The sequence below is a fragment of the Balearica regulorum genome, chromosome 1, assembly GCF_011004875.1.
Source record: "Balearica regulorum gibbericeps isolate bBalReg1 chromosome 1, bBalReg1.pri, whole genome shotgun sequence".
In the NCBI taxonomy this organism is placed as follows: Eukaryota; Metazoa; Chordata; class Aves; order Gruiformes; family Gruidae; genus Balearica; species Balearica regulorum.
The window spans coordinates 12,935,438-12,957,625 of record NC_046184.1 but is presented as its reverse complement, the minus strand read 5'-3'; the positions used below and the strand labels follow the sequence as shown (position 1 = coordinate 12,957,625).

Genomic DNA, 22,188 nt, shown 5'->3' with positions numbered 1-22,188 from the left:
AGTTCTCTGCTTCCTACTTTCACAGAGAATACTCACTCAATTCACCTAAGTGAAAGATGTTTTAATCTGACCTGGAAGGCTGAGAAACCGGCAGTCATGCCCAGTGTACTGCTGGGGCCAGTGCTGTCAGTCTGAACAAAAAGCAAAGGAGAGTAAAAACTCAAGGTCAAGGACTCTCTTGTAAAGGTTCTCCTGGTTTCACTGGCAATTATACCTCTATAACTGAGGAAAGATTGTAGGTGCATTTTTAAAGGGAAAAGGTTACCACCTATTTTTCAATTTTTTTTTTCCTCTTTATGTTACAACTTTGTCATTGGAAATAAAGGCTGGATTGCATGCAGTTGGCTTTCTCTCTCTATTTTTATGCACAAGAATTTGACCAAATTCAGTTCTGCTTTTGCTTTGTTGGCATCCATTGCAAGATTTGTAATAAGTACATGGTTAGTCTGTACTCATTAAGTGAGCTTGTGGGCAATGGTATACTCAGTTGAATATTACTGCTGCACACTAAAGAGATCTCCCTACCAGTTGTATAGTACACTGTTTGGATGGCTAACCATTACTCTTAGCCTATGTACAGAGCTTAAACATGCCTGCCCCCCCAAAAAAAAAACAAACAAAAAAACCAAAAACCAAACCTGCACAAAGCAGCACCCTTGAACAGTAAGTTCATGATTCAAAAATTGGTTAAGTTACATGAAAAAAACAAAAGAAATAGTTGAGAACATTTTCCCTCCAAAATATGAATGCTGGAGATAGAATAAAATTGCATTTTAAAAGATTTGCTTCAATTATGATTGAGGGGAAATCTGGGTCACAATCTATGCGAAGGTGTCCTTTTCATTTACCTGATTATGGAAACCTCTTTAGCTAACCACATATCACCCTGGCTGCATTTGTTAATATCTTTATTTTTAAAATACCCACATTTCAGGAGGGATACTTTCGCAAGATTTTCCAGAAAATTTCAAAGAAAATATGCCACTCGGGCACAATTTTTTTTTCTATTTTTTTTACCACCACTATTGAAGAGAGTCTTCCACTCGACCCAAGAAAACGCGTGCTTACCTAGCAATTCAGCACCTGTCATCTGCAGCACTATACTATTTTTGAAAATCTGGTTCTTATTTAGTTAAAGCTGTTCAGTATGGAACAGAATAATAATCACCTAAAATGACACAGAAGATGGATAAGTCACAGCAAAAAGGAAACGTAATATTAAGTGTTTATATGTTCCAAATTGTGGTCTTTGTGGTTGTAGTGCTACTTTTTGGATGATAAATTTCCTTCTGCGAGTACTGAATTTCACTTGACAAATGAGAATCTTTATTATTGCCTTGACTAAAACCAAAACCTACTCCTCACGCCCGGACTGCTGACAGACAGTATCTGTTACACGTGTGCAGTAGTCGCAATATTGTTGGGATTTCTTTCTTTTTAATCTGGATCTCTGTCATTAACGGGCATGTGCTGGGGCTATAATAAGTATACTCCTATGCTAATGCCCCCCCCAGACATCCTAAGAAGTGGCATTTAATCTCAAAGTATTTTTGTACTTGCATTTGCACTTCAGCTGTGATGTTTCTCTGCACCTTCAGACAAACTTAATTCATCATAAATCTCACATAAATGCAGTGGTTTTGATTTTCTGCTTACAGGTAATAAGTTTTTAAGGTTTTTCTCCACCTTCCTTTCTAATCAGGGACAAACAGACCTACTGAAATTAAGACTTTATATTTCTTTAGCTTCAGCTTCCAAAAGAAAAGGTAAGTGCTTGAGCTTCTTTTTTTGCTGGAGCTTTTCAAAGCTCCACTCTTTAATGTAATGACAAAAAAAAAAAAAGTACAGTAGCATTCACAACAACACAGCTTTCAAAGAGCATCCGCTCATTACCATATAAATAGCGGGCACTTACTCAGTATACCTTCCTCTGCCTATCATGTCAGTGTCGAGCCTGAAAGTTCAAAGGTGCACCCTTTTTTAGCCCCAACCCAAAGCTCTATTTTTTGTCTACCAAGCAATTATAAGGGAAGAATAATGGAACTTCAGTCCATTTTAAATGATATATTGTCTGTCAGCCAAGTAGATCTGTTCTGAAAAGCACGGCCGTCTCAGTCGGACATGGCTTTTGTTACTCTGCTTAATTTTGTGTCTGCTGCAGAAATTGGTGAATGCTGTCAACAGCTACCAAAATGATTTTAAAGGTTTCAGAGTATTTCAGATATAGGTATCAGTGACTTATGTGACAACAAAAGAACACATATGCAGATAGTACAAACTTTCATTGCCACACCTGCTGCACCTAAACTCCAACATTTCCTGATGTATATGTTTCCTCTGTTGCCCTATTGCATTCTCACCCCACGGTATTATTATGTAAAGTATAACACTGTGAAATACAAGGCAGATCAAACTGTCTCTGTTGGACATCAATTTAACCAGCCCAGAAAACTGCCTTTTTTTCTTTTTTTCCCCTTTAAATTTGTGCTTTTTAAAACCGCATAAGAAAGAGATTATTATTATTATAGAGCCACAGCTTATGAGAACTACAACTTTGAAAACACCATGCAGTTTCAGAAATTAATTCAGCATTAGACAGTTCAGTTTCTCAGCAATAACATGGAAGACGTGAACCAAGCCACAAATCTATTTACGAGAAGACTGCTTCATCCACAGCCCACCTCTTCACACCTTGCACATGGCCTCAGCAGCATTAATTCAGATAGTCTGCTGTCACTAAGAAAACAGATTTGTCCATCTCCACCCTACTCACATGGCACCGTGCGGAGGTAGAGGTTGTCTCTTATGATCTGCTGGAGCTCATGGTCTACCGAACCTTTCTGGAACCGTAAATTGAGGTAGTGACGAAGGTCCTTATCAACAATGCCTCCTGTCAAGGAAAAGACAAATGCAGGCATGATTTAAAAATATATTACTTTGACGGAAGCAATGAATCACTTGTAAAATCTCAGTGGTTCATTCTCCTTCGTGTTTCTGTCACGATGGATGACAGAAGCACAAAGAGCTTTCTGGTAAATGCGTGCAGTTGGTATAATATTACTTAGTATCGATAATTGTAAAGGTTGAAACAGTTAATGACAACTAACTGGCTAAATCTGTACAGTTCAGAAAATGCATATAGAATTATAGACAAAGGTGTCATTTTTTTTCTGCACAAACTGGAACATATTGTTATTATATAACTACCTACATCATATCTAAATAATATATTATCAGGTATTATGTTCCCCATGACTTTCTATCAATTTCCCACCTGCTTATTAAACCAAAAAAATCTTTGTTCAAAATGTCTTTGTAGTGTTTGGTGCTTTCAGTCCAAGGGTAGCCAGAATAAAATGGTGCTGTACTTAATGATCGTATAAATATGATATAATCTTTTGCATTATTTATTTCTAATAGCACTTACATCTGAAAAAGATACTATAGCAAATGAGCGTACATATTTTATTTCCACCAATGAAAAAGAGTCATTAGTAATAAAACATCTCAGCATAACACTGCAAACATGGAAAAAAATTGAATTAAAAAAAATGTATTTGCCACTTTTACTAAAACTTGAGGACAAAACAACTCAAAGTATTGTTTAGCCACTAACTGGTGTATCGTATTCCACTATTAAAAGCATACCTATAAATCTAATCCAACATGATAAATAAACATTTCCCAATATAGTTCCTCTCCATTTCTTTTAATCTGGAGTATAGATCACATTTATAATTATGGGAAAAAGTCTACAGATAACTGCATTTCTTCCTTCTCTGAAATTCTGACATAAGAAAAATATAGAAAATCATTACTACACTGAGTTCTGACATATATTCCTGAGATGAAAAATTGCAAGCTGATAGATCCCTAACTTGTTGCTTCATACATTCAACCTTAAAACATTTTTTCAAAAGGCATTTGCTATTGAACCCTCTGCCAAAATTCTTATTGACTTGGACTATGTAAAGATTTTGCCTGTAAAAAGGAACAAATAACATTCCTACCTAATTATTTGAAAGCCACTGCAGAGCACAAATGACTCTAAATTAAAATATATTTCTCCTTACAGATATTCCTATTTATCTGCCAATTACCAGTCCATAATCTTATTATTGCTGCTCTTGTCAATAACTTCAAAACCTTTTGTTCCAGGTTTATAAAAAGCTTATAAATAATTTCTCTCATCTTTAGCTAAAGGCAAGAAATGAGCAGACTTTCATAATCAAAAGAAAGAAAAAAAAAAAAAAGAAAAAAAAGCCCCAACTCATAACAGACACAAAGAAATACCTGTGTGCCCAGTTCCCAGAGGCTGAGAACTTCCATACAGATCCCTGCTCTTCCAGGATCCCAGCTGAGCCACTCAGTTGCCTACTTTGATACCACTAACTCTATATCTAGCAACAGGCTCCGCAGACCAGCCCATCCTTACCCCTACTAATTTTGCACGAGATTTCAGAGGAGGTGAGGGCTAGAGGAGGTTGCAGAGAGATGCTCTGCTCCTGATTGGAATCAGCTGTCCTTTCTGGTCGGCTGCAGAGAGTAAAGGTCCTGCAGCTCTTGCTCTTCTCGCTCTAATATACAGAACATGCCCAGTGATGCAGATGCTTTCTGGCAGTCTGAGAAAATGCCAGCTCGAGAACAACAGCTGTAGCCTGCCCACTGACATAAACCTGAATCATTCAACTTATGACATAAGTAAGTTTAGGAACCTACTCAGATTTCTGACCCTCAAAGTGCATTTTTTATTTACAGCCTTTTGCTTCAAGCACAGCCATTTACTTCACCATGTGTTAATGAATGCACTAAAACCTCCTAAGCACTTCATAAAGAGAGTCACCTGATTTTTTTGGCAAACAGCATATTCCAAGCTGGAGTACAAAAATATATATTTACAAGAGGAGATACCTGCAGCCTTGTATCTGATAGATACAGATTCAAAAGCAAAAGTTTGTAACAGAAATAAAACCTGTGGATGGTGCAGAGGAAAAAAAAATTAGCAGCTTCCAAGCACAAGAGAAACATGAATTTTTTCTTAATATCTGAGTATATACTGTAACATCAGCAAAGTCTATTTTAAAGAGCAGTTAGATGAAAAACAGCACATGTACAATTGACAAAGTTCTCTCTTCAAAAGTCATTCTGTTTTCTGACCTGACATTTTTCAATTCTTTAGGCATACGCTACCTTTTTTTTTTAAAATCTGGTATAACAATGAATTTTTACATCCTAGAAAGTGTAAAAAATAAAATAGTTTGAGAGTCCTGAAGAGCAGATGCAATCTTTTTAACTCATCCTTCCAATTGTCATCCTTCCAATTGTCATCCTTCTGCTTTTCTCCCTAAAAAGCTTTGTTGTTTTACCTGATGCTTGTCAAAAGTATATTTGACTCCAGATGTGCTTTCCAGGTATTTAAAATACTTGAGCTTTCGAGCAGCCTGATCCTTTTAAAGTACAAGCAGAATAAAATCTTGAGTGTGCTAGTACGGGGCTATAAGACTTTTTGCAAGAAACTATGGTGATTCGCAAGAATGTAAAACAGCCTTGATTTAGCAGCAGAGAATTAGATCTTGTGTTACAGACTATATAAATCAGGAATAACACGAGTAATAATAATTGGACTATGTCCTCCAAAAGGCTGAAATAAGAGACAGAAAATATTATCATTTGATTTACTTTGGAGGGAAAAAAGAAACGTAGTACATTGTCACTATATTCATAGAAAGAGAAGCAATCAGAAATTGTTTTTACAGGCAGTAACAATATTCCACTATGTAGTGGTCCCATCCAACCCAGTTAGAAAAGTGTTGGGTACCCAAGACTGACTTGGTTTCTAAAAAATTCAACTTTCCGTTATTTTCTCTTTTCACAGTACAGTGAAAAATATTGAGATGTTGAAAAAATCCTGACACAAACATAACCCCCTAGTTTTCTATTATTCCCAGCCAGCCCAGAGTGGAGGACCTCGGAAGGATGCTCAGGAACCACCAGTGCGTGTCGCACCGTGCTGCCAGCCCCGCTGCAGCTGCACAGCCGTGCACGAGGAGGAGATCAGGGAGAAGGAGCTCGCGAAGGCCACATCCTTCTCACCGTGCATGGCAGCGAAAGGCAAACCCCTGCCTTTTCTGTATTATACACCACAAGCTTTAGGAACCAAACCCAGAGACCATAATTAAAAATGTTCTTTGGCCACGGCCATAGGAGCAGGCTGACAACCACGCGATGGAGCATGCACTGGCTTGCAGCCATGCAGGGCTTTTTTTTTTTCTTTTTCCTGGCTTGAGGCCTATGCTCTGTTTCAGTTTCATTTCACTCCAATGAATCCCATTGCTCTTCTAGCTGGGAAATACAGGACATGAATTAAATACTTCCAGTAATGATCTCTTACATAATGTATGTCTGGTTTAGGTACAGCTACTAATCATGATGGCAAACTCATAACCATGACTGAATTTGATTCCAGAGATTATAAAATTAGATACACTCGGACGAACTAAAAAATGCTCTGTTTTCCTGTTTTACTTATGAATTTAATGAGCAAAGTATATCTTTTTATAGTGTTTTAATATATTTCTGTCAAGTTTCCTTCCCTTCTCAAAATCTAGTAGCAAAGCCCAATCAGAAAAGAAATGCAATAAGGAAAACACATACAAAAGGGTACTGAATAGTTTGTAGCTCATTAAAAGATGCAAAACTGAAGCAGACAATTGCCATTTCTGAGAAAATGACAGGGTTAACATTTTATAATTTTCTCTAGCCCTAAATATTGTAAGTGTTTCTTTGCAACTTCCTATTTGGTAACCCACCGATGCTGCAGCTGGAGTCTACTCTTCTATTTTATTTTTCAGTGAAGGACTACTTGCAAAACACAAACATCCCTCTTGTTTTTACCCCAATGTTAGCTCTAAATAATTTATTTCTCACCCTTAACACAATTTTTATGGTTATAACGTCTCAACAAATGTTTTTGAGTATTCAACCATTAGTATTTTCTCATCTTGTATCATAACCTTTCAGTGAATTGACTTCCCAAAACCTGGTGTGGTACCTTATTTGGTTTTTAACAGTACCATTGCATCTCAGCCAAGAATAATTTGCCTTAGATATTTTATTTGCTAGGATTAGAATTTAAAGGATTTCAGTTTCCCTAGGCTCTATAAATACTCCTGGTTAGAAAAATCTATGAGTAAGCAAGAATCTTACATCTAAATTTGCATCTGTACATGACCTGTGTCTGAGAAAAATAAAGGAAATATTTTAGGATCTGGACCCGTGAAAACAGACAAGCTCACAAACCTTTAGTGTAAAATACCTCCCCTCTTCTACTGCCCTACTTTCATCAATTTGTGTCTCCCCTTGTTTCCAACAAGCTCCCACTTCTGACTGTAAACGTAAGACGTCTATTTGACAAAGTCAAATGCCTTGGCTGAACAGGCTTCCACCAGCCTGGGTGCCCTTGGGCCAGTCGGACTAAGGACTGGATCAACAGGACACCCTGCAGCAGCAGCACGAGGAGACCAGCGACACCGGGGGCAGACTGATCCTTCGACTAACGCAAAATCGTATCATGCCCTGGGTTTATTTTCTTAGTTTTGTGGCTAACCTTAAGCCTCTGTTTGAAATAGGAGACCCAGGTGTGCACTGTGCCGGAAGCAAAAATGTGGTTTGTAATGATATAGGGAGACTGTGTCAGCAGGAGAGTCAGCTGAGCCAAACGCATCTGCATTTTGTACCTTGTCTCAGATTACTGAACTTCAGCTGTTATTAAAATAGGAGATCTCCAGTCCTCATGGCTACAGAAACAGCTTTCCATCGTGAAGCCAGTTGCGGCATCTTCCAGAGTCTGCTGGCAGCATGCAACGCTGTCTTTGAGATAGGCACTCCCAAATTAACCTCAGAGAACTGCCATTTAACTAATAAGACCATTTTGTAGCTTTGCTATTTAAAGGTAGTTTGCTTTGTTCTCTTCAGTTAATTGACTGCCCAGCACAGTTCTTGACTGGAGTTTCTGGGAAATGAAACTATGATCTAACTGGTTGGTTAAAAAAAAGTCAAGCTGTACTTCATGTATCAAAGAGGACGGTTTGGAGCACTTGGCTTTCAGAATATTTAAGATTTATTTGGTGTTCTAGTTAGTAGGTGCATAAATAAAGTAAAAATTATGTTCGAATACTGCTGCTGCTTCTCTACAAAGGCTGTCTGGAAATGAACTGCCTTTTTCTCTAGTTTTGAAATTTGCTAAAGCTAATTATGAAACAGAGCTGTTTGTAAGTGCCTCCAGTATATCATTGATTTGACTGATAACTTACACATAAACATTAATGATTGCTGAGATATTTAAAAGACTTTAATTGTTCCTACAAGACTTACTGCAAGGGAAATAATTACCTTTACAGATGTTTTTGACAAACACTAAATTGTAAGGGATTATACATTTACTTACAAAGCGAGAATGTCAAAAATGACACGCAGCCTGTCTAGTCATATCGAGCCCAGCAATATCTGCAAGGATAGACTTCTCTGGAAATCTGGACATATTTACAGAAGTCTTACTTCAAATAATACCTGGCATTCAGATGCTCCCACTCATAGAAATCCCTTTTTATTTGGACAAAGGATACCACAACAGAGCTTGAATCTTGTTAAGGCCACTGTTTGTTGTGTGCCCTAGCTCCCAGACACAGCTCCCAAAGAAAATGATAGAAAGGTCCCAACTGACTTCAACAAGAACAGTTACAAAAGGGAAATAAACCAACTTATTGGTATTCTTCTAAAGACAAAAACCCTTTGGAAATTGATGCCACGTAAAGCTGAAAACTCACAGAATAAGCTTAACCAGAGACTGACTGTAGCATACTAAAAACGTTTGAAGAGAACTAATAAGGCTGATTTTAGCTTCCGAAGAACATTTATATTGTTAGTTGGGCTGGATATATTGCCAGGAAGCTGTTTTGAATTCTAGGAATTCATTAGCCACAATGTCCAATAGACAAGTTAACCAAGGGGGAAAAAAAGTCGTAAAGATGTAAGAAATTTATTTTTAATCAAACTATAGCGGAATTTTTTTTCGTGTGTGTACTTGGAAAAAAAGCCCCATGCTTCTCTCTGTGTGCTGCTTACTGACATGCTCATTAGAAAAAAACCCACAATTTTACTTCTCTGGAAAAGCTCAAATACAGCATTAAACTCTGATAGACAGTAATGGTGATAATGTGGGGCTCATTCATTCTGACTGGGTACAAATTATGCCTTGCTGCATCAGTTTAATTCTCTGTGCTGTAAGGGTGAGTCACCTAGCACTGAAACTCTCCAACCTCTCTTGGGGTCATCGGGTGGAGCAGCAACTGTAATGCCCAGAACACCTGCGAGAAGGGCATGTTCAGACAGTATTCCTCTGGAACCAACCACACACATCTTACTTGTACCCAAAGTCACCTCTGCACTCCACATCCAGAGCCTCTACAGTCCTCTCTGCGCTCCCCTCCGGGCTACCTGCTCCTAAAAGCCTGTGCTGAGAGCTACACAGATTGTTGGTCTTCAAGAAGAATCTGTTACAAGTTTTATTATTCAAGCAGAAGTAGAACTTACAAGAATATGTTCAAAATCATTTTACTGTGGACAAATATTCTCCTGTCCCTGCTTTGCAATGGGTAAAAGCATCTCCTCTTCAAAGCAGACAGCAATTGCTCCTCACCTTTAATAGAAAAGTTACTGTTCTGTTTAATACTCTTTTTCTATGGATACAGCAATACGACTCTTCATCTACTAGGGACACAAATGCTCTTTTTCTCTAATACTCTTTTAGTTTTATCTCCTTTGTGGAAGACAACTGTGATGGAACTTTGAGGTTTGACATGTATTTGAATAAAATATGACAGATTGGATTGGAATAGTGGCATAGTTTTACCAGACTTGAATTATTTGAAAAGCATTCTACTTAAATCATAGCTGCACAATTTTAATTGCTTGAGATAGAGACTTATTTTCCTTACTCGGAAATAATATTGCCATATTAATAGACTGTGAATTGTGTGCTGACATTTTGAAAAAAGAGAAAGATTAATCTGGGTAAAAAATTCCCAGTAACACAAAATTTATGAAGGAAGCAAGCTCAGAGGCTACCATTGTATGAGTACTAATAATAGTTACAAAATGTGATTTAGATCGGTATCTGAATCATGAGAACCCAGTTTTATAAAGTCTTTGCAACATCTCAGTCTGAACCCATAACGTACTGTGAAAGATCACTGCCATCATGCATTACTTCCCAGCTTTCTAATAGCTTGTTGAATAAATGGCAGAAGAATTTTGCAGACTTTATACTCATGAAACTTATCAAGTGCAAACTCAAGCTGCAATAGAGAAACTGAACTTTGAAAGCAGAGTTCACAAATTTATTGCTAATCTCTGAGACTGAATTGCATATATGTTATCAAATGCATATCCTTCACCCAAAAAAACTATTCTCCTGAATCAAGTGTCATGGCATTCATATCAAGTCAAAGTAAGAGAAAAGAACTAAGAAAAATTAAAACAGGAGGTGCTTTACAGCTATTTTTCAATAATGGGAAACTAAGACAACACAAAACATGCAAGTAAGCCTGAGGTCGAGAAGGTGTCCTCCAGCTTTAAACACAATACACTGCTTGGGACACTTAACTGACATGGTCCCCTTGGTTTCATTTCTGTGTGATGCTCCTTTCAGCTTGAAGTCCATAGTGATACCATCTTCCAGCTATCACACAAGCTAAACAGGGTTGTGCCCAGTCAGTAACTGAACAGAAAAATTCCCAGCACATGAAACCAAAATGAAAGTCACGTTGGAAATTGAGCAAGTCAATTTCTAAGCCACGAGTGGGCGAGTGCCTCAGCACGTTGAGGCCACAGGACCAGTGGCTGCACTGTTTAGTCCTTGGAGGACAGTGTTGAAGAGGTGACACATGCTACACGCTAAGGAACCTGCATTTCAGTCAAGACAAGAACAGGCGAAGTCTGTGGAGTGTTTGGGATTCTCTGGAACAAAAGATGCGGTACTAATTGAACAGGTCATTATCGGGCTTAAAAAAAATGAATCAAGAAATAACTAGACTAGCAGTGGACATAATCTTTAGAGATCTACAAAAAGACTGCACTGTTAATCCCCTAAGAAGTGTGGCAGACACGTTTCTAAGGCTATATATTATTCAGGTTTTCATTTTGTGCTGGCTTGGGAGTCAAAGCCTTTCCCCCAAAAGTGGTTTTCTTTCCCTGTCTGGGGGTCCATTCTCTCTAAGTTATCCAGGATGGTTAAATATTACATAGGTCATGACTTTCAGAAAAAAAACCCCACTGCATAAAGTATATAAAAAGTTGGAAATAGAACACAATTTCACTATAAAAACAATTTTTAAAAAGGCTAGATATAGCTAGAAAAACCTATAATGAAATAAGCATTTAATGTTTAAAATGACTGCATAACAAGGCATAAGTAATCCTATTTTCTTTCTTGAAGACATCTAAAACCTCATCATTCTTTGTTTGTGCAGTCTTATAAAACGATTAATAATCTTTAAAGAATAATTAATAATTAATACTAATAATTAAAAGACTGACATAAAGAATAAATTTTAGCTTGGGAAAGACAAGTGAAGGTACAAATAAACCAAGGCATTTGCTTGGTTTTGATGTAAGGTTGAAAAAAGTACTAATTTGTCAGTGAAGCATCTTTTATCGTGACAAACTTATTAGCTATTGTAGCACAACAGCATGACAGATAGTATCTGTTACCTTAATATAAAACACATTCAAAGTATTTTCTGGCACAATCCATCACACTAGGCAAGCTTCAAAGATATACAGTAAAAGTACAATCAAAGCAGTGTAAATTTTGGTAAAAGATTGAGCCATACTTCAACATGAAAAATTAAAATGAAGTTGTTGATGCCTCAATGGCCCTGTGCACCACCATGCATCAGGTTTACTACAGAGAGTCTCTAGAACAACTTTGACAGTTTGCCTTACTTATGCGTTAATTAAATCCAGCAATATTTGTTATAAAAATCACTCAGCTACTGGTACCTGAACATTTCGGATCAAAGGAACAACTGCTCTGGGTCAAGCTCTGGGAAATTAGGCTTAGTGGTCTGTCTCTGGCAAGAATTTTGCCAAGGCAAAGGAGAAAACAAAGCGCCCATCAGAGCCTAGGTGCTCTGGCTGCTGCCGTCTGGCAGGCAGACATCCTCTCCAGTTCTGCCTCTGAATCATTCTCTCTTAGGATACAGTTCCTTCACTCCCTCTATCCTCCCCATACAAAAAGGAAAATCTTCATACTTGTTTCAGCAAGGAGCTGGCAGGATAAAATACAAGCAAGCAAATAACTAAACACCAAATACAACAGAGATTTGTAGATGACCAAGCAAATTATTTCCCCGTACTTACTGCTCACAGTGTTTTCTATGCAGTGACAATACCGTTCTTCACTTCTAGGCAGGGACACAGACTGCACGAACTCATGTCTCCTATCAGTCAGCAACAGCGGATCCCCAGCACGCAAAACAAGGTAGTTTCAAATTAGCTTGTTCGCAAAAAGCTACAAAAATGCGTTTGATTTTTTAAATCAAAAAATGAAAGTCTTTGTAATGCCACTCAGTAAGCACTTTCAAATTACAGTATGTTGCTAAGCCCAGCCAATAAAGCAATGCCTTTAGGCAACCAGAGGTACCTTTTGTGTAGTATGGTACTTTAGCATGAAAGACAGCACTTGGTTTTGGAGCACTGAACCAGCTGCTCTGTGCACGAAGAAGCTGTTATATTCTGGGACAGTCTCAGTTGGTTAGCTGAGTCCCCTTGGGTTGATTTAATTAGCACTGCTGGAAAATGTAAATGACCGAAAGAGGCACTGTGCATTGTGCAAAATTACATTGTGCAAAATATGTGTGCTTACATAATATGTTTCAACAAAGAAATAAAATGCTTCTGTTCCCAGGAGCTCTAGGCAGGCAGATGGTGGGTACTCCAGCAAGATCATGCACTTTGCCTGCAGAGAAGCGATGCCCTCAACCTCTGGGGAAGAGATTGCTGCTGCACTTCTGTAATACCCCAGTTTACTGATCCACCGAGCAAAACACAGGATTACAGCTGTACTAAAACTGCTCCCTCTGCATCCCCAGAAGCAGGAAGGTGTCACAACAGGGGACAAAAATGAGATGACAGAGTTCTAGGTTCACTTTTTTACCCTTCAGGTGCATTGTCCCCATGGCTATGATCTACTGGATTGAAATCAATACAGTCTGAAGTTCAGAAGAATGCTTACTTGTTTCATACAGATTTTATTACATTTTCACAGTTGTTACTTAATTAAAAGAGAAAACTAGTGGGCTAAAATCATGGGACAATAAAGAATTTGGCAAGCCACTGAGGTGTGGATTAATAGCTACACATTTCCAGCTTTATCTGTGTGTGTTAAGGTCAGTATCAGTGTGCATATGGTACAAAGCCATAAAAGCGCCTTGGATACGAATAGTGTCAAGGTGTATGTGCCTGTAATTTCACCTGCCTTTCGCTGTTGAGATTTTGATGCACAGCTCATAAAATATTAGATCTGTACTTTCCCAATGCTATTTCCTTCTTCTAGTGCTACAGACCCAATACACTATAAATAAGTTTTCTTACACATAAGAAATGCTGGCGATTTGCCTTTTTTTTCTCTTTTTTACATCTTGACAGTATTAAACTAGCATGCAGAGATAATGGAGAGATTTATGTTTTTCAATCAGGAAGCTAGTAAAATTTTTCTGTTTCTATAAGACTGCAATAAAAAAAGGGAATTAAAGCAATAAATGGCTAGATTCTTGGGTCCATATGCAGCTATGGTAAAGAAAAACTTCTGTTCATCTCATGGATTCTCTTCTACACGCATAAAGACTGAAAGGAAACAGAACTTCATCAGTCAGCTTTATTTTACCTACATCCATTTTGAAACACTACTGTGAGGCCTTCTGGGACACATAGTGGTGGACTTGGGCCTCATATGCAGAACAATGCTAGTGTTCAAGTCAGACTGTTTACTCATCTTATACTAATAAATAACGCTTATGTCAGAGTGGGTCTGAATCAGATTTTGGGGTATAAGGTGTCAGAGCCGAGCAAACAGAGGTGCACCCAGAGTTATATATTTAGGGACTCTGCAAGTCTCTCTGTTCCTTTAGGAGGACAGATGAAGAAGAGTGATAACACAGGAAGAAACAATGACTTTTCTATGCATATTTCATGCAATAAATAAACCATGTAATTCACTGCACTTCAGGAAGGAGCATCTTTGTTTCTGGAGTCCCTCCAGACTAAAACGTGTTAAACTTTCAATTTGAATGTTGAAGTTGCTTCCTGAAGGCTCCTTGAGCTGCCAAGTGATCCCCCAAAACTTAAGTTAGTTTACATGACAGAAGAACTGAGAGACTGCATCTGACTTACTCAAAGTTCTCAGAAACTGTATGGATATCTGAAAAGATGATGTGGCTTGGGGATCAATATTAATAGACAGCATGTCCTACCTATTGACCTTTCATGTATTAGCAGTTCTGATAAGGAGTTAGTTATGCTTTGGCCTGAAACATGTTGGACATGCTAATACCTGAGGAATCCTGCACAAAAAATTTACATTGACGCTAGTATTAATTAGGTCGGTGAGCTAGCCTCAGAAATTTACATCTCTGAGGCTTCAGTTCACAAAAATCCAATTCACTGCTTAAGGGCATGAACTGTGTAAACAGACCCTGTCTAAACCGCTTTCTTTTTCTTCCTTTTGCTCTTTTACCTTTCTGTACTTCTCCGTATCTTTTACCTTGAATTCCAGTTTCCTTCTAGCCTTTCCTTCTAGCCTATTTCTTCCCCTGTTACACCCTCAGCTTGCCTTTCCCACCTCCCCTCTCTTTTTTTGATGCTCTCAATATCAGTTTACTTTCTAGCATGATAGCTCAAGTCTGCCAAGGTCATTGAAGGTGGTGAGTGCTGGAGTGAGCACCAGGCATGCTGGTCACACTGAGTCCATCCCAATCAGCAATCTCTGAAGGTCCAAAGCTCTTGATGTCCCAAACAAGCAAGCATGAGCAAGTATTAGACAGGTCTTCATATATCTGCATGAATCTAAGGCATATCTGTCCTTAGACTTCTTTCAGGCAAAAGATATCAGAGCTAAGGAAATGCCTTATAAAAGAGGAAAAATCTATGTATGTCTACATCAGTATAGTACAGGCCCACCAACCTAAAGACTTTCAGGTTCTATAATATTGAGGGGGAAAAAATGTTTTTGCTTGCAATTAAAGAATATCATAAACAAAACACCATCTAGAGATCAAATATTTTTTCAGAAATATCTAAAGCAAATTGCAATAGTGTTGGCATGCCAGTTTAACTCAAAACCCAGATTCAGTGCTAGCTTTCTACACCAAAATAGTGAACTCCTGAGAGAGAATATTTAGAGTCAAGGAACTCTCTTGTTTTAGCCGAGAAGGTGAGGGAAGTGCAAATCACATTTGCCTCAGCAAAAAAACTCAAAACATTTCAAGAAGTTTCTAAATTTGTAATGTTGGTTGAAGCTTGGAGCAAATAATCAGAAAGACTGGCTGGCTGTTTCAAGATAGACTTCAGTTGAAGCTATGATCTTATTCATGAGGTGAATTCAGAGGTATTCCACAAAAGCCTCTGATTTTTGGTGTTTTAATTAAACAAATGGAGGAGAGGCATTTCAAAGAAAATTGAGCAGTCTCTCCTGTACTGCAGTCTACAGGCATCTTTGTAATCAGCAAAAGACTAAAGACACCAGGGAAAAAAAGGATCTTAAGGAACACATAAAAGACATACTAATTCACCAGTTGTCAAGGAAGAGCTGGCAGGTGCCATAATTCAAAAAGGGCAATGTATGGAGTTAACAGCTTTTTTGGTGGGAGGTATTTCAACAATAAAGGGAATGCCGTACATCAAGGAAAACCAAGAGGAAAGCTAACATCTGAGGATACTGCCAGCACAGTAGTATCTCCAAAAATTTATCAACTAATATTGCATGCTTTTGTGAATAGTTAAAGAGAGGATATATCTATATTAGCAGATAGTGTGGTTCAATGGCAGCAGACTGGTAGGTAGAGCGACTGGCTGAGGACCTAACATCCAGACTGTACGTGCTTTATCAGTGTTACTTAGAACTTGTTCTAGTCTAATACCATGGACTCAGTGACCATTCATAGCTGGTCACTTCCTGGTTTATCTTCATCCACAATGAACCCAGTCTGCATCCTGTGAGACTGATGTGCAGGATGAACTAAAATGCAACAAAGTAGGGACCATCAGGATATTTACTTCAGAAGAACATTCCTGATCTGAACCAAAATGCCAAGGTATATACACCCGTATTTTCTTTAGGGCCATGAAGATGATCAGAGGGCTCCAGCAGCTCTCGTATGAAAACAGGCTGTTCAGCCTGGAGAAGAGAAGGCTCCGGGGAGACCTTAGAGCAGCCTTCCAGTACCTGAAGGGGCCTACAGGAAAGCTGGAGAGGGACTGTTTACAAGGGCATGGAGTGATAGGACATGGGGTAATGGGTTTAAGCTGAAGGAGGGTCGATTTAGATTAGATATTAGGAAGAAATTCTTGACTGTGAGGGTGGTGAGGCACTGGAACAGGTTGCCCAGAGAAGCTGTGGATGCCCCTGGCTCCCTGGAAGTGTTCAAGGCCAGGTTGGATGGGGCTTTGGGCAACCTGGTCTAGTGGAGGATGTCCCTGCCCATGGCAGGGGGGTTGGAACTAGATGATCTTTGAGGTCCCTTCCAACCCAAACCATTCTATGATTCTATGATTCTTTCTTGCTTTTTGCCATTGGTACACTGAACTCTGAAAAAAAAACTTTGCAATGACCATAGATTTCATCTGTTCATCCATCAAATGTGGAGATGTAATGTATAATGTGTGTATACATATTTCACTGAGTGTTTTGACGAAAGCAGTGACTAAAGCAGGTTTTGATTATATTTGTAACACATATATATATATATGATAACATTATTTAGATTATGACCATTATACAAATTTGATTAATTTGTACTGGGAATAAATCACTATCCATTAATAAATTAGAATTGTCCTAGAAAAAATGTAAAATTAATTTCTCATTGCAAGTATGTTTCTCTTGTTATAAATTCTTTCTTTTCATACTACAGTAATGTATGCTATGCCCCTTGCTTTTGCTTCTGTTCTACAGGCAACACATAAAGGTTATCTGTTGCCCTACAAAGTACCTGAAGAGATCCTTGGTACTATTGCTACTTTCAGGTTGTTGTTGTTGTTATTATTATTTATTATTATTTATTATTATTTCATCCATGTGTTAATTTGTGCCCAAAATAGAAAACCACAAGGGGAAAAAGGATGTATTTTGGGATAGCAGCCAACTACTACACCACAAAGAAGAAAAACATTACTGAAAAATACTGGATATTATAAATAATTTATTCAGAGTTTTAGATTCAAAGTAGCCAGGCTGCCAAAGGCTACTGAAACAATGATTGGGTTAGAAAAATGTCACTGAGCAATTTGTATGTCTGTAAACATGGAACTGAGCATGCGACAGGCTTGGTATTACTTTTTTTTTAATTTTATGTTTTAAGGCAAATTACATTTTCTGAATTTCTGCATCACGAATTTGGAGAATTTAAAAGCATTGCACAGAGTAGTCAGATCTATCATTTGATGGCTGCAGATTTAGAAAGATCAAAAACCACTCCAAAGACAGGCAAAAGCACGCAGTTAGATTGTAAGATTACATATATTAATGCTTGATGTTGAAGGTAGGAAAAAAACATTAGATCATTTAGTCTGACGTCCCACACGCTGCAGGACATGCTATTTCAGCCAGTGACCCCTATATTAAGCCTAGTAATTTATATTTGCTATAACACTTTCCAGAAAGGGCTACTGGCTTGAAGATGAGAACAGATGGAGACCTCTCTCTTTCTTTGGTAGTTGAGTTGGCCTTACTCTTAAAAAATTCATGCCTTAATTTTAATTTGAATGTCTCTGACTTCAGTTTCCAGTCCTTGACTAGAGTATCTCTCTTTCCCTGCAACAGTGAAATACTTGGAATAGCTCCATGAAAAAAATGTGTACATTGTACATAAAACCACTTTCTTTCTTTTTTTTTCTTTTTTTGCCGTATTATTGTTGAGCTAAACAAACCGGGGGACTGAATTTCTTTGGGTTTACATCTCTTGGATGTTTTTCCCTGCAGTGGATTTCTGATTTGTCTACATCACATCTAAGGAAAAGAGCGGAGCTGCACACAGACTCCCCACTGGCTCATCAGAGCACCCGTGACTGCACCACAACTGAAACTGGGGGGAGCTTAATGCCGCTTTACAGGACCTAACTGGAATCAACTCTTGGCTCTTCCAAAAAGCCCCCTATTTTTTCACGCTGCCTATAGAATGCTGTATATTTAAGCATATTTCAGTATCAGAACAAGAAAGCTTTATGGTAATGCTCTGCCAACTGGCAGTCACAGGACTCAGAAAAAGAGAAGATACAGGACAACTATTTAGGGAAGGGAAAATGTTGAACAATTACAAAACAAGGTAGGAAATATTTTGTTAACACCATGAATCACACTGTTCAATGGCACAGGTGACCAGTACAAAATATGCTCTAAGGAGCTGCTTGAAAAGACAAAGGTATTTACTGTGATTTCAAAGTCAGGCACTAAAATAGGATGTCTATATATTTTTGCTGATCTGAGCCTAGAAAACTTCAGCGCCACAAGGTAAAAATGAAGGAGAAAAATTGAAGTAAGATAAAACAAACAGAAAAATGTTTGCAAGAAGTAAGAATAAAATCTTAAACATTGTTTCCTCTATGAAAACTGGACTTGCACTTTTCTGCATAAATACATCTAAAAAAATCTATTTTCCATTTACTTATATATCGCCATAATTTTCACCTGCTTGCCTAAAGTTTATTGGTACTGATATCCCTAAATGGTGAAGTTGTTTATGATGCAAAACAAACTATATTTTACAGAACAAAGATACTATGGTTTCTCGTCATTGCTGAAAAAGCATCTTCTTAAATCTTTTAAATCTAGGAAAATAAAACATTGCAATTTGATGGGAAAATAGGTTTTTGGGGACATGCTAATCATGGAAATTCCCCACCTGTTGGTTTCTTTCCTAATAGACATTTACAGAAATTTAAAATGAGTATAAAGCTATGATTCTCATAAAAAAACGCATTTCAAATCTTACTCACTCTAAATTGTACACATAATAGGAAGGCCAATAGAAAATCCATTCCTTTTAATTTTTAACAGTTCTATTATTAACCACGCATAATAACAGAGACAGATCTAAAGCCGAAGACAAATATGTGACATTATACAACATTAAGTGATAAACTGTAAGCAATCATATCATTAAGGAATATCAGAATATATATGTGCACAAGGGACAGAGTTAACACTATTCATTCAACCTTAACTGGCATTTCACTGCTTCTGAAGGCTTAATTGCCTGACATTAACATTCTTCTTACACTCTGGGGACGTACTTTATACTACTCTTTTTGCTAAGGCAAATGTTATTGTAGCTAGGTGGTTTTTTTCTCCCCCTTAAAGCACTCTGTAGATAGTTCAATAGCTGCTACGCCCATAAAGGAAAATATGTCTTGCTGATAAGTACAAAAAAGAAAAAAAAAAGACACAAAATTATTCTCACGAATGCAACATAGTTCTTGATACTTTTTGAATCTCTTTTAGGCACACCACAGAAGACAGAAGACCACTCTGCATAGTATGATTATATTACATTCTACTTAACATGTGATTATTCTAAATAATTAACATTCACCTCTGCTTTTCTGCAAATCTAAGTCCCTCAAAAAAGAAGATATAGCAGTCAACGCCCACAGAAGCAGATCATTGATTATCCAGCATGCTATTTTTATTTTTTAATCAATTCTCTCAGCCTACAATAACAATAAGCTTTTCCTAGACCATTGTCTAAATTATGGCACATGCCTATAACAATGGGTATGGTACATCACTCGCACCTTTTATATAACCAAGACATCTCTTCTAGGAATAATGGGAACTCTGAATTCTTCCTGCATCTGAAAGACTGCTGACCTGGTCAATTAAAGTGCCACTTTTCTGAATTGCTCCTATGACATAACAGGACAAGTAAAATTAATGATACTCTACCCTGGGCAGGTTTTTACTACAGTATGTTTTTTATCTTGTTTGTAAGCACCGGAGTTAAAAGTTTCAATCGCTCAAGATCTTGACATACCTTCCTTCCTGATCCAGAAGTTCCACTGCTTTCAAAATGAATTGATTTATCGTTGGCCTGCATAAACAGGTACGATCCTTTCTGGCTGGTATGTTAACTTTTACATTCCAAACCAGACGCTACACAAAATGGTCTTTGCCGTAAAGGATTTTCTGCGTTTTAAAGAAAGGCATTTGGGCTGGTCTTTTCTGAAAGAAATGTGAACCATCACTCCCCTTATAAGAAGGAGAGGCTTTCTGACTTTTTGAGTCTGTTTCTCAGCCAGGAATGTTTGTTTGTTTGTTTCCAGTGCTGGTATGATTACGAAAGTAAGTACTAAATTTAATTTCCAGCTGTTTTATTTAAAAATCTCAAGGAGGAGAGCAGTAAATATGGCTTCCTTGCTTTAATTGTTTGAAAATGTTACAGGCTTTATTTTAAAAGCAATCTAAGTTTGGATTGTAAATGGTATTCTTATTCAGCAACAGTCTTCCATTTCTTACAATGTCATATATTCCTTCAAAAATTACTTTGGAAGATGCATTTCTTGAAACAAAACATTCATTTACAACATATTTTCATTAAAAGACACAGAACATTGGTGGAATATGTAACAGGATTCTTAAAAACAGGATTTCACATATCGTGGTGCTGTAGCTGGTGTTGGGCTTTTAAAACAATTGTTTTAACAGGAGCTCCTGGAACGGAGCCAGATTTGTTACAGGCACCGTGTCCGCTGCTGGTGAGTGCATTAGAGGTAGAAGAGACGTACAGAAAATCAATGGAACTTCCCTTACCTCACAGTAGTACGAATGCCTTTTCTCTGCAAGAATGAACAGCTAACAAGTGATATAAGCCTAGAAAAAGACCAGTATAGCTCTTTATTCTATATTAAGGCTACCTTAAAAATCTTAGATGCACCAGAAAGCTGAAATACCCAGTAAAGAATACACACTTTTAAAATAAAACCTTGTTCTCTTTCCCTTGTATATTAAGTGGTCAAAAACCTACTTGTATTTTATGTGCTGAAGGTCAATTAGAAGAATGCTGTCCTTCCGCCCATAGAATGAAATCAGTTCAAGTACGCACCTCCTGGGCTGTCTAATAAGTTCCTGCCGAGGTGCTGTCTGAGAAGATCATTCACTAGCCTCTGCATTTGAAATCACCATTTAAAAGCAATTTGTAAAACCAGCATGTTTATGAAGTTGCATTCTGGACCGTGCAACTGCTAAATTTACTGTGTTTGGAAATTCTAATTCTACACATACCTACAGAAAAATGGGTGAGATCAAATTTCACAGATAATCTGCTGCTCTGTTTCATAACCTGTGATTTGCACATGAACATCTCTGTAGCAAAATATCTCAATGGTGTTTTCACATCAGTGGGTTTTGCAGCTGCAGCATGCTATACTTTTACAAAAAGAAAATTGTTGCGTTGTTACAGAAAGACTTTTTAAAATGTTTTGATGAGTCTCAGAAAAGTCTTGGGGATTCCTTCCAATAGGATTTTTACCATACCTACAGAAATACAATCTATGGTTTTCTTTAGGCAATCACTTTACAATCTCATAGATTCACCTGTATAAAAGTAGAGGTATTAGGCTGTTAGCACTTATTCTCATCAATCGGTTTGCTTCTCCCCATGCTCTTTTCTCCCAACGTAAGACAGCATTGTAGCTTTTACACTGCATAATCCTGAATAAAAATGCCACATTTATAAAACAGGGGAATGACTGTTACAGAGAAAAGGCATTATGTCACTAAATCAAATTCTTTTTATTCTACTTGTTATCCATTTGGTTTTGTCCTCACTTCCTATCTTTCATTTCTGTATTAATAGTAAAACCCCAGAACTCTATGTGGCTTTATTATCTGTGAGGGCATAAATTTCAGATTTGTCT

At 37.7% G+C, this 22,188-nt stretch overlaps 1 protein-coding gene across 7 annotated transcripts in view; it reads right to left on the bottom strand.

The window, feature by feature from the left end:
* MAGI2 (membrane associated guanylate kinase, WW and PDZ domain containing 2) overlaps nucleotides 1-22,188 on the bottom strand; it is a 770,610-nt gene that overhangs the window by 530,779 nt on the left and 217,643 nt on the right. For all 7 annotated transcript variants that reach the window (XM_075774424.1, XM_075774656.1, XM_075774500.1 and 4 more), the window contains exon 2: nucleotides 2,774-2,890. In XM_075774424.1, the coding sequence (XP_075630539.1) occupies nucleotides 2,774-2,890 (117 nt within the window). The remainder of the gene's footprint in view (nucleotides 1-2,773; nucleotides 2,891-22,188) is intronic.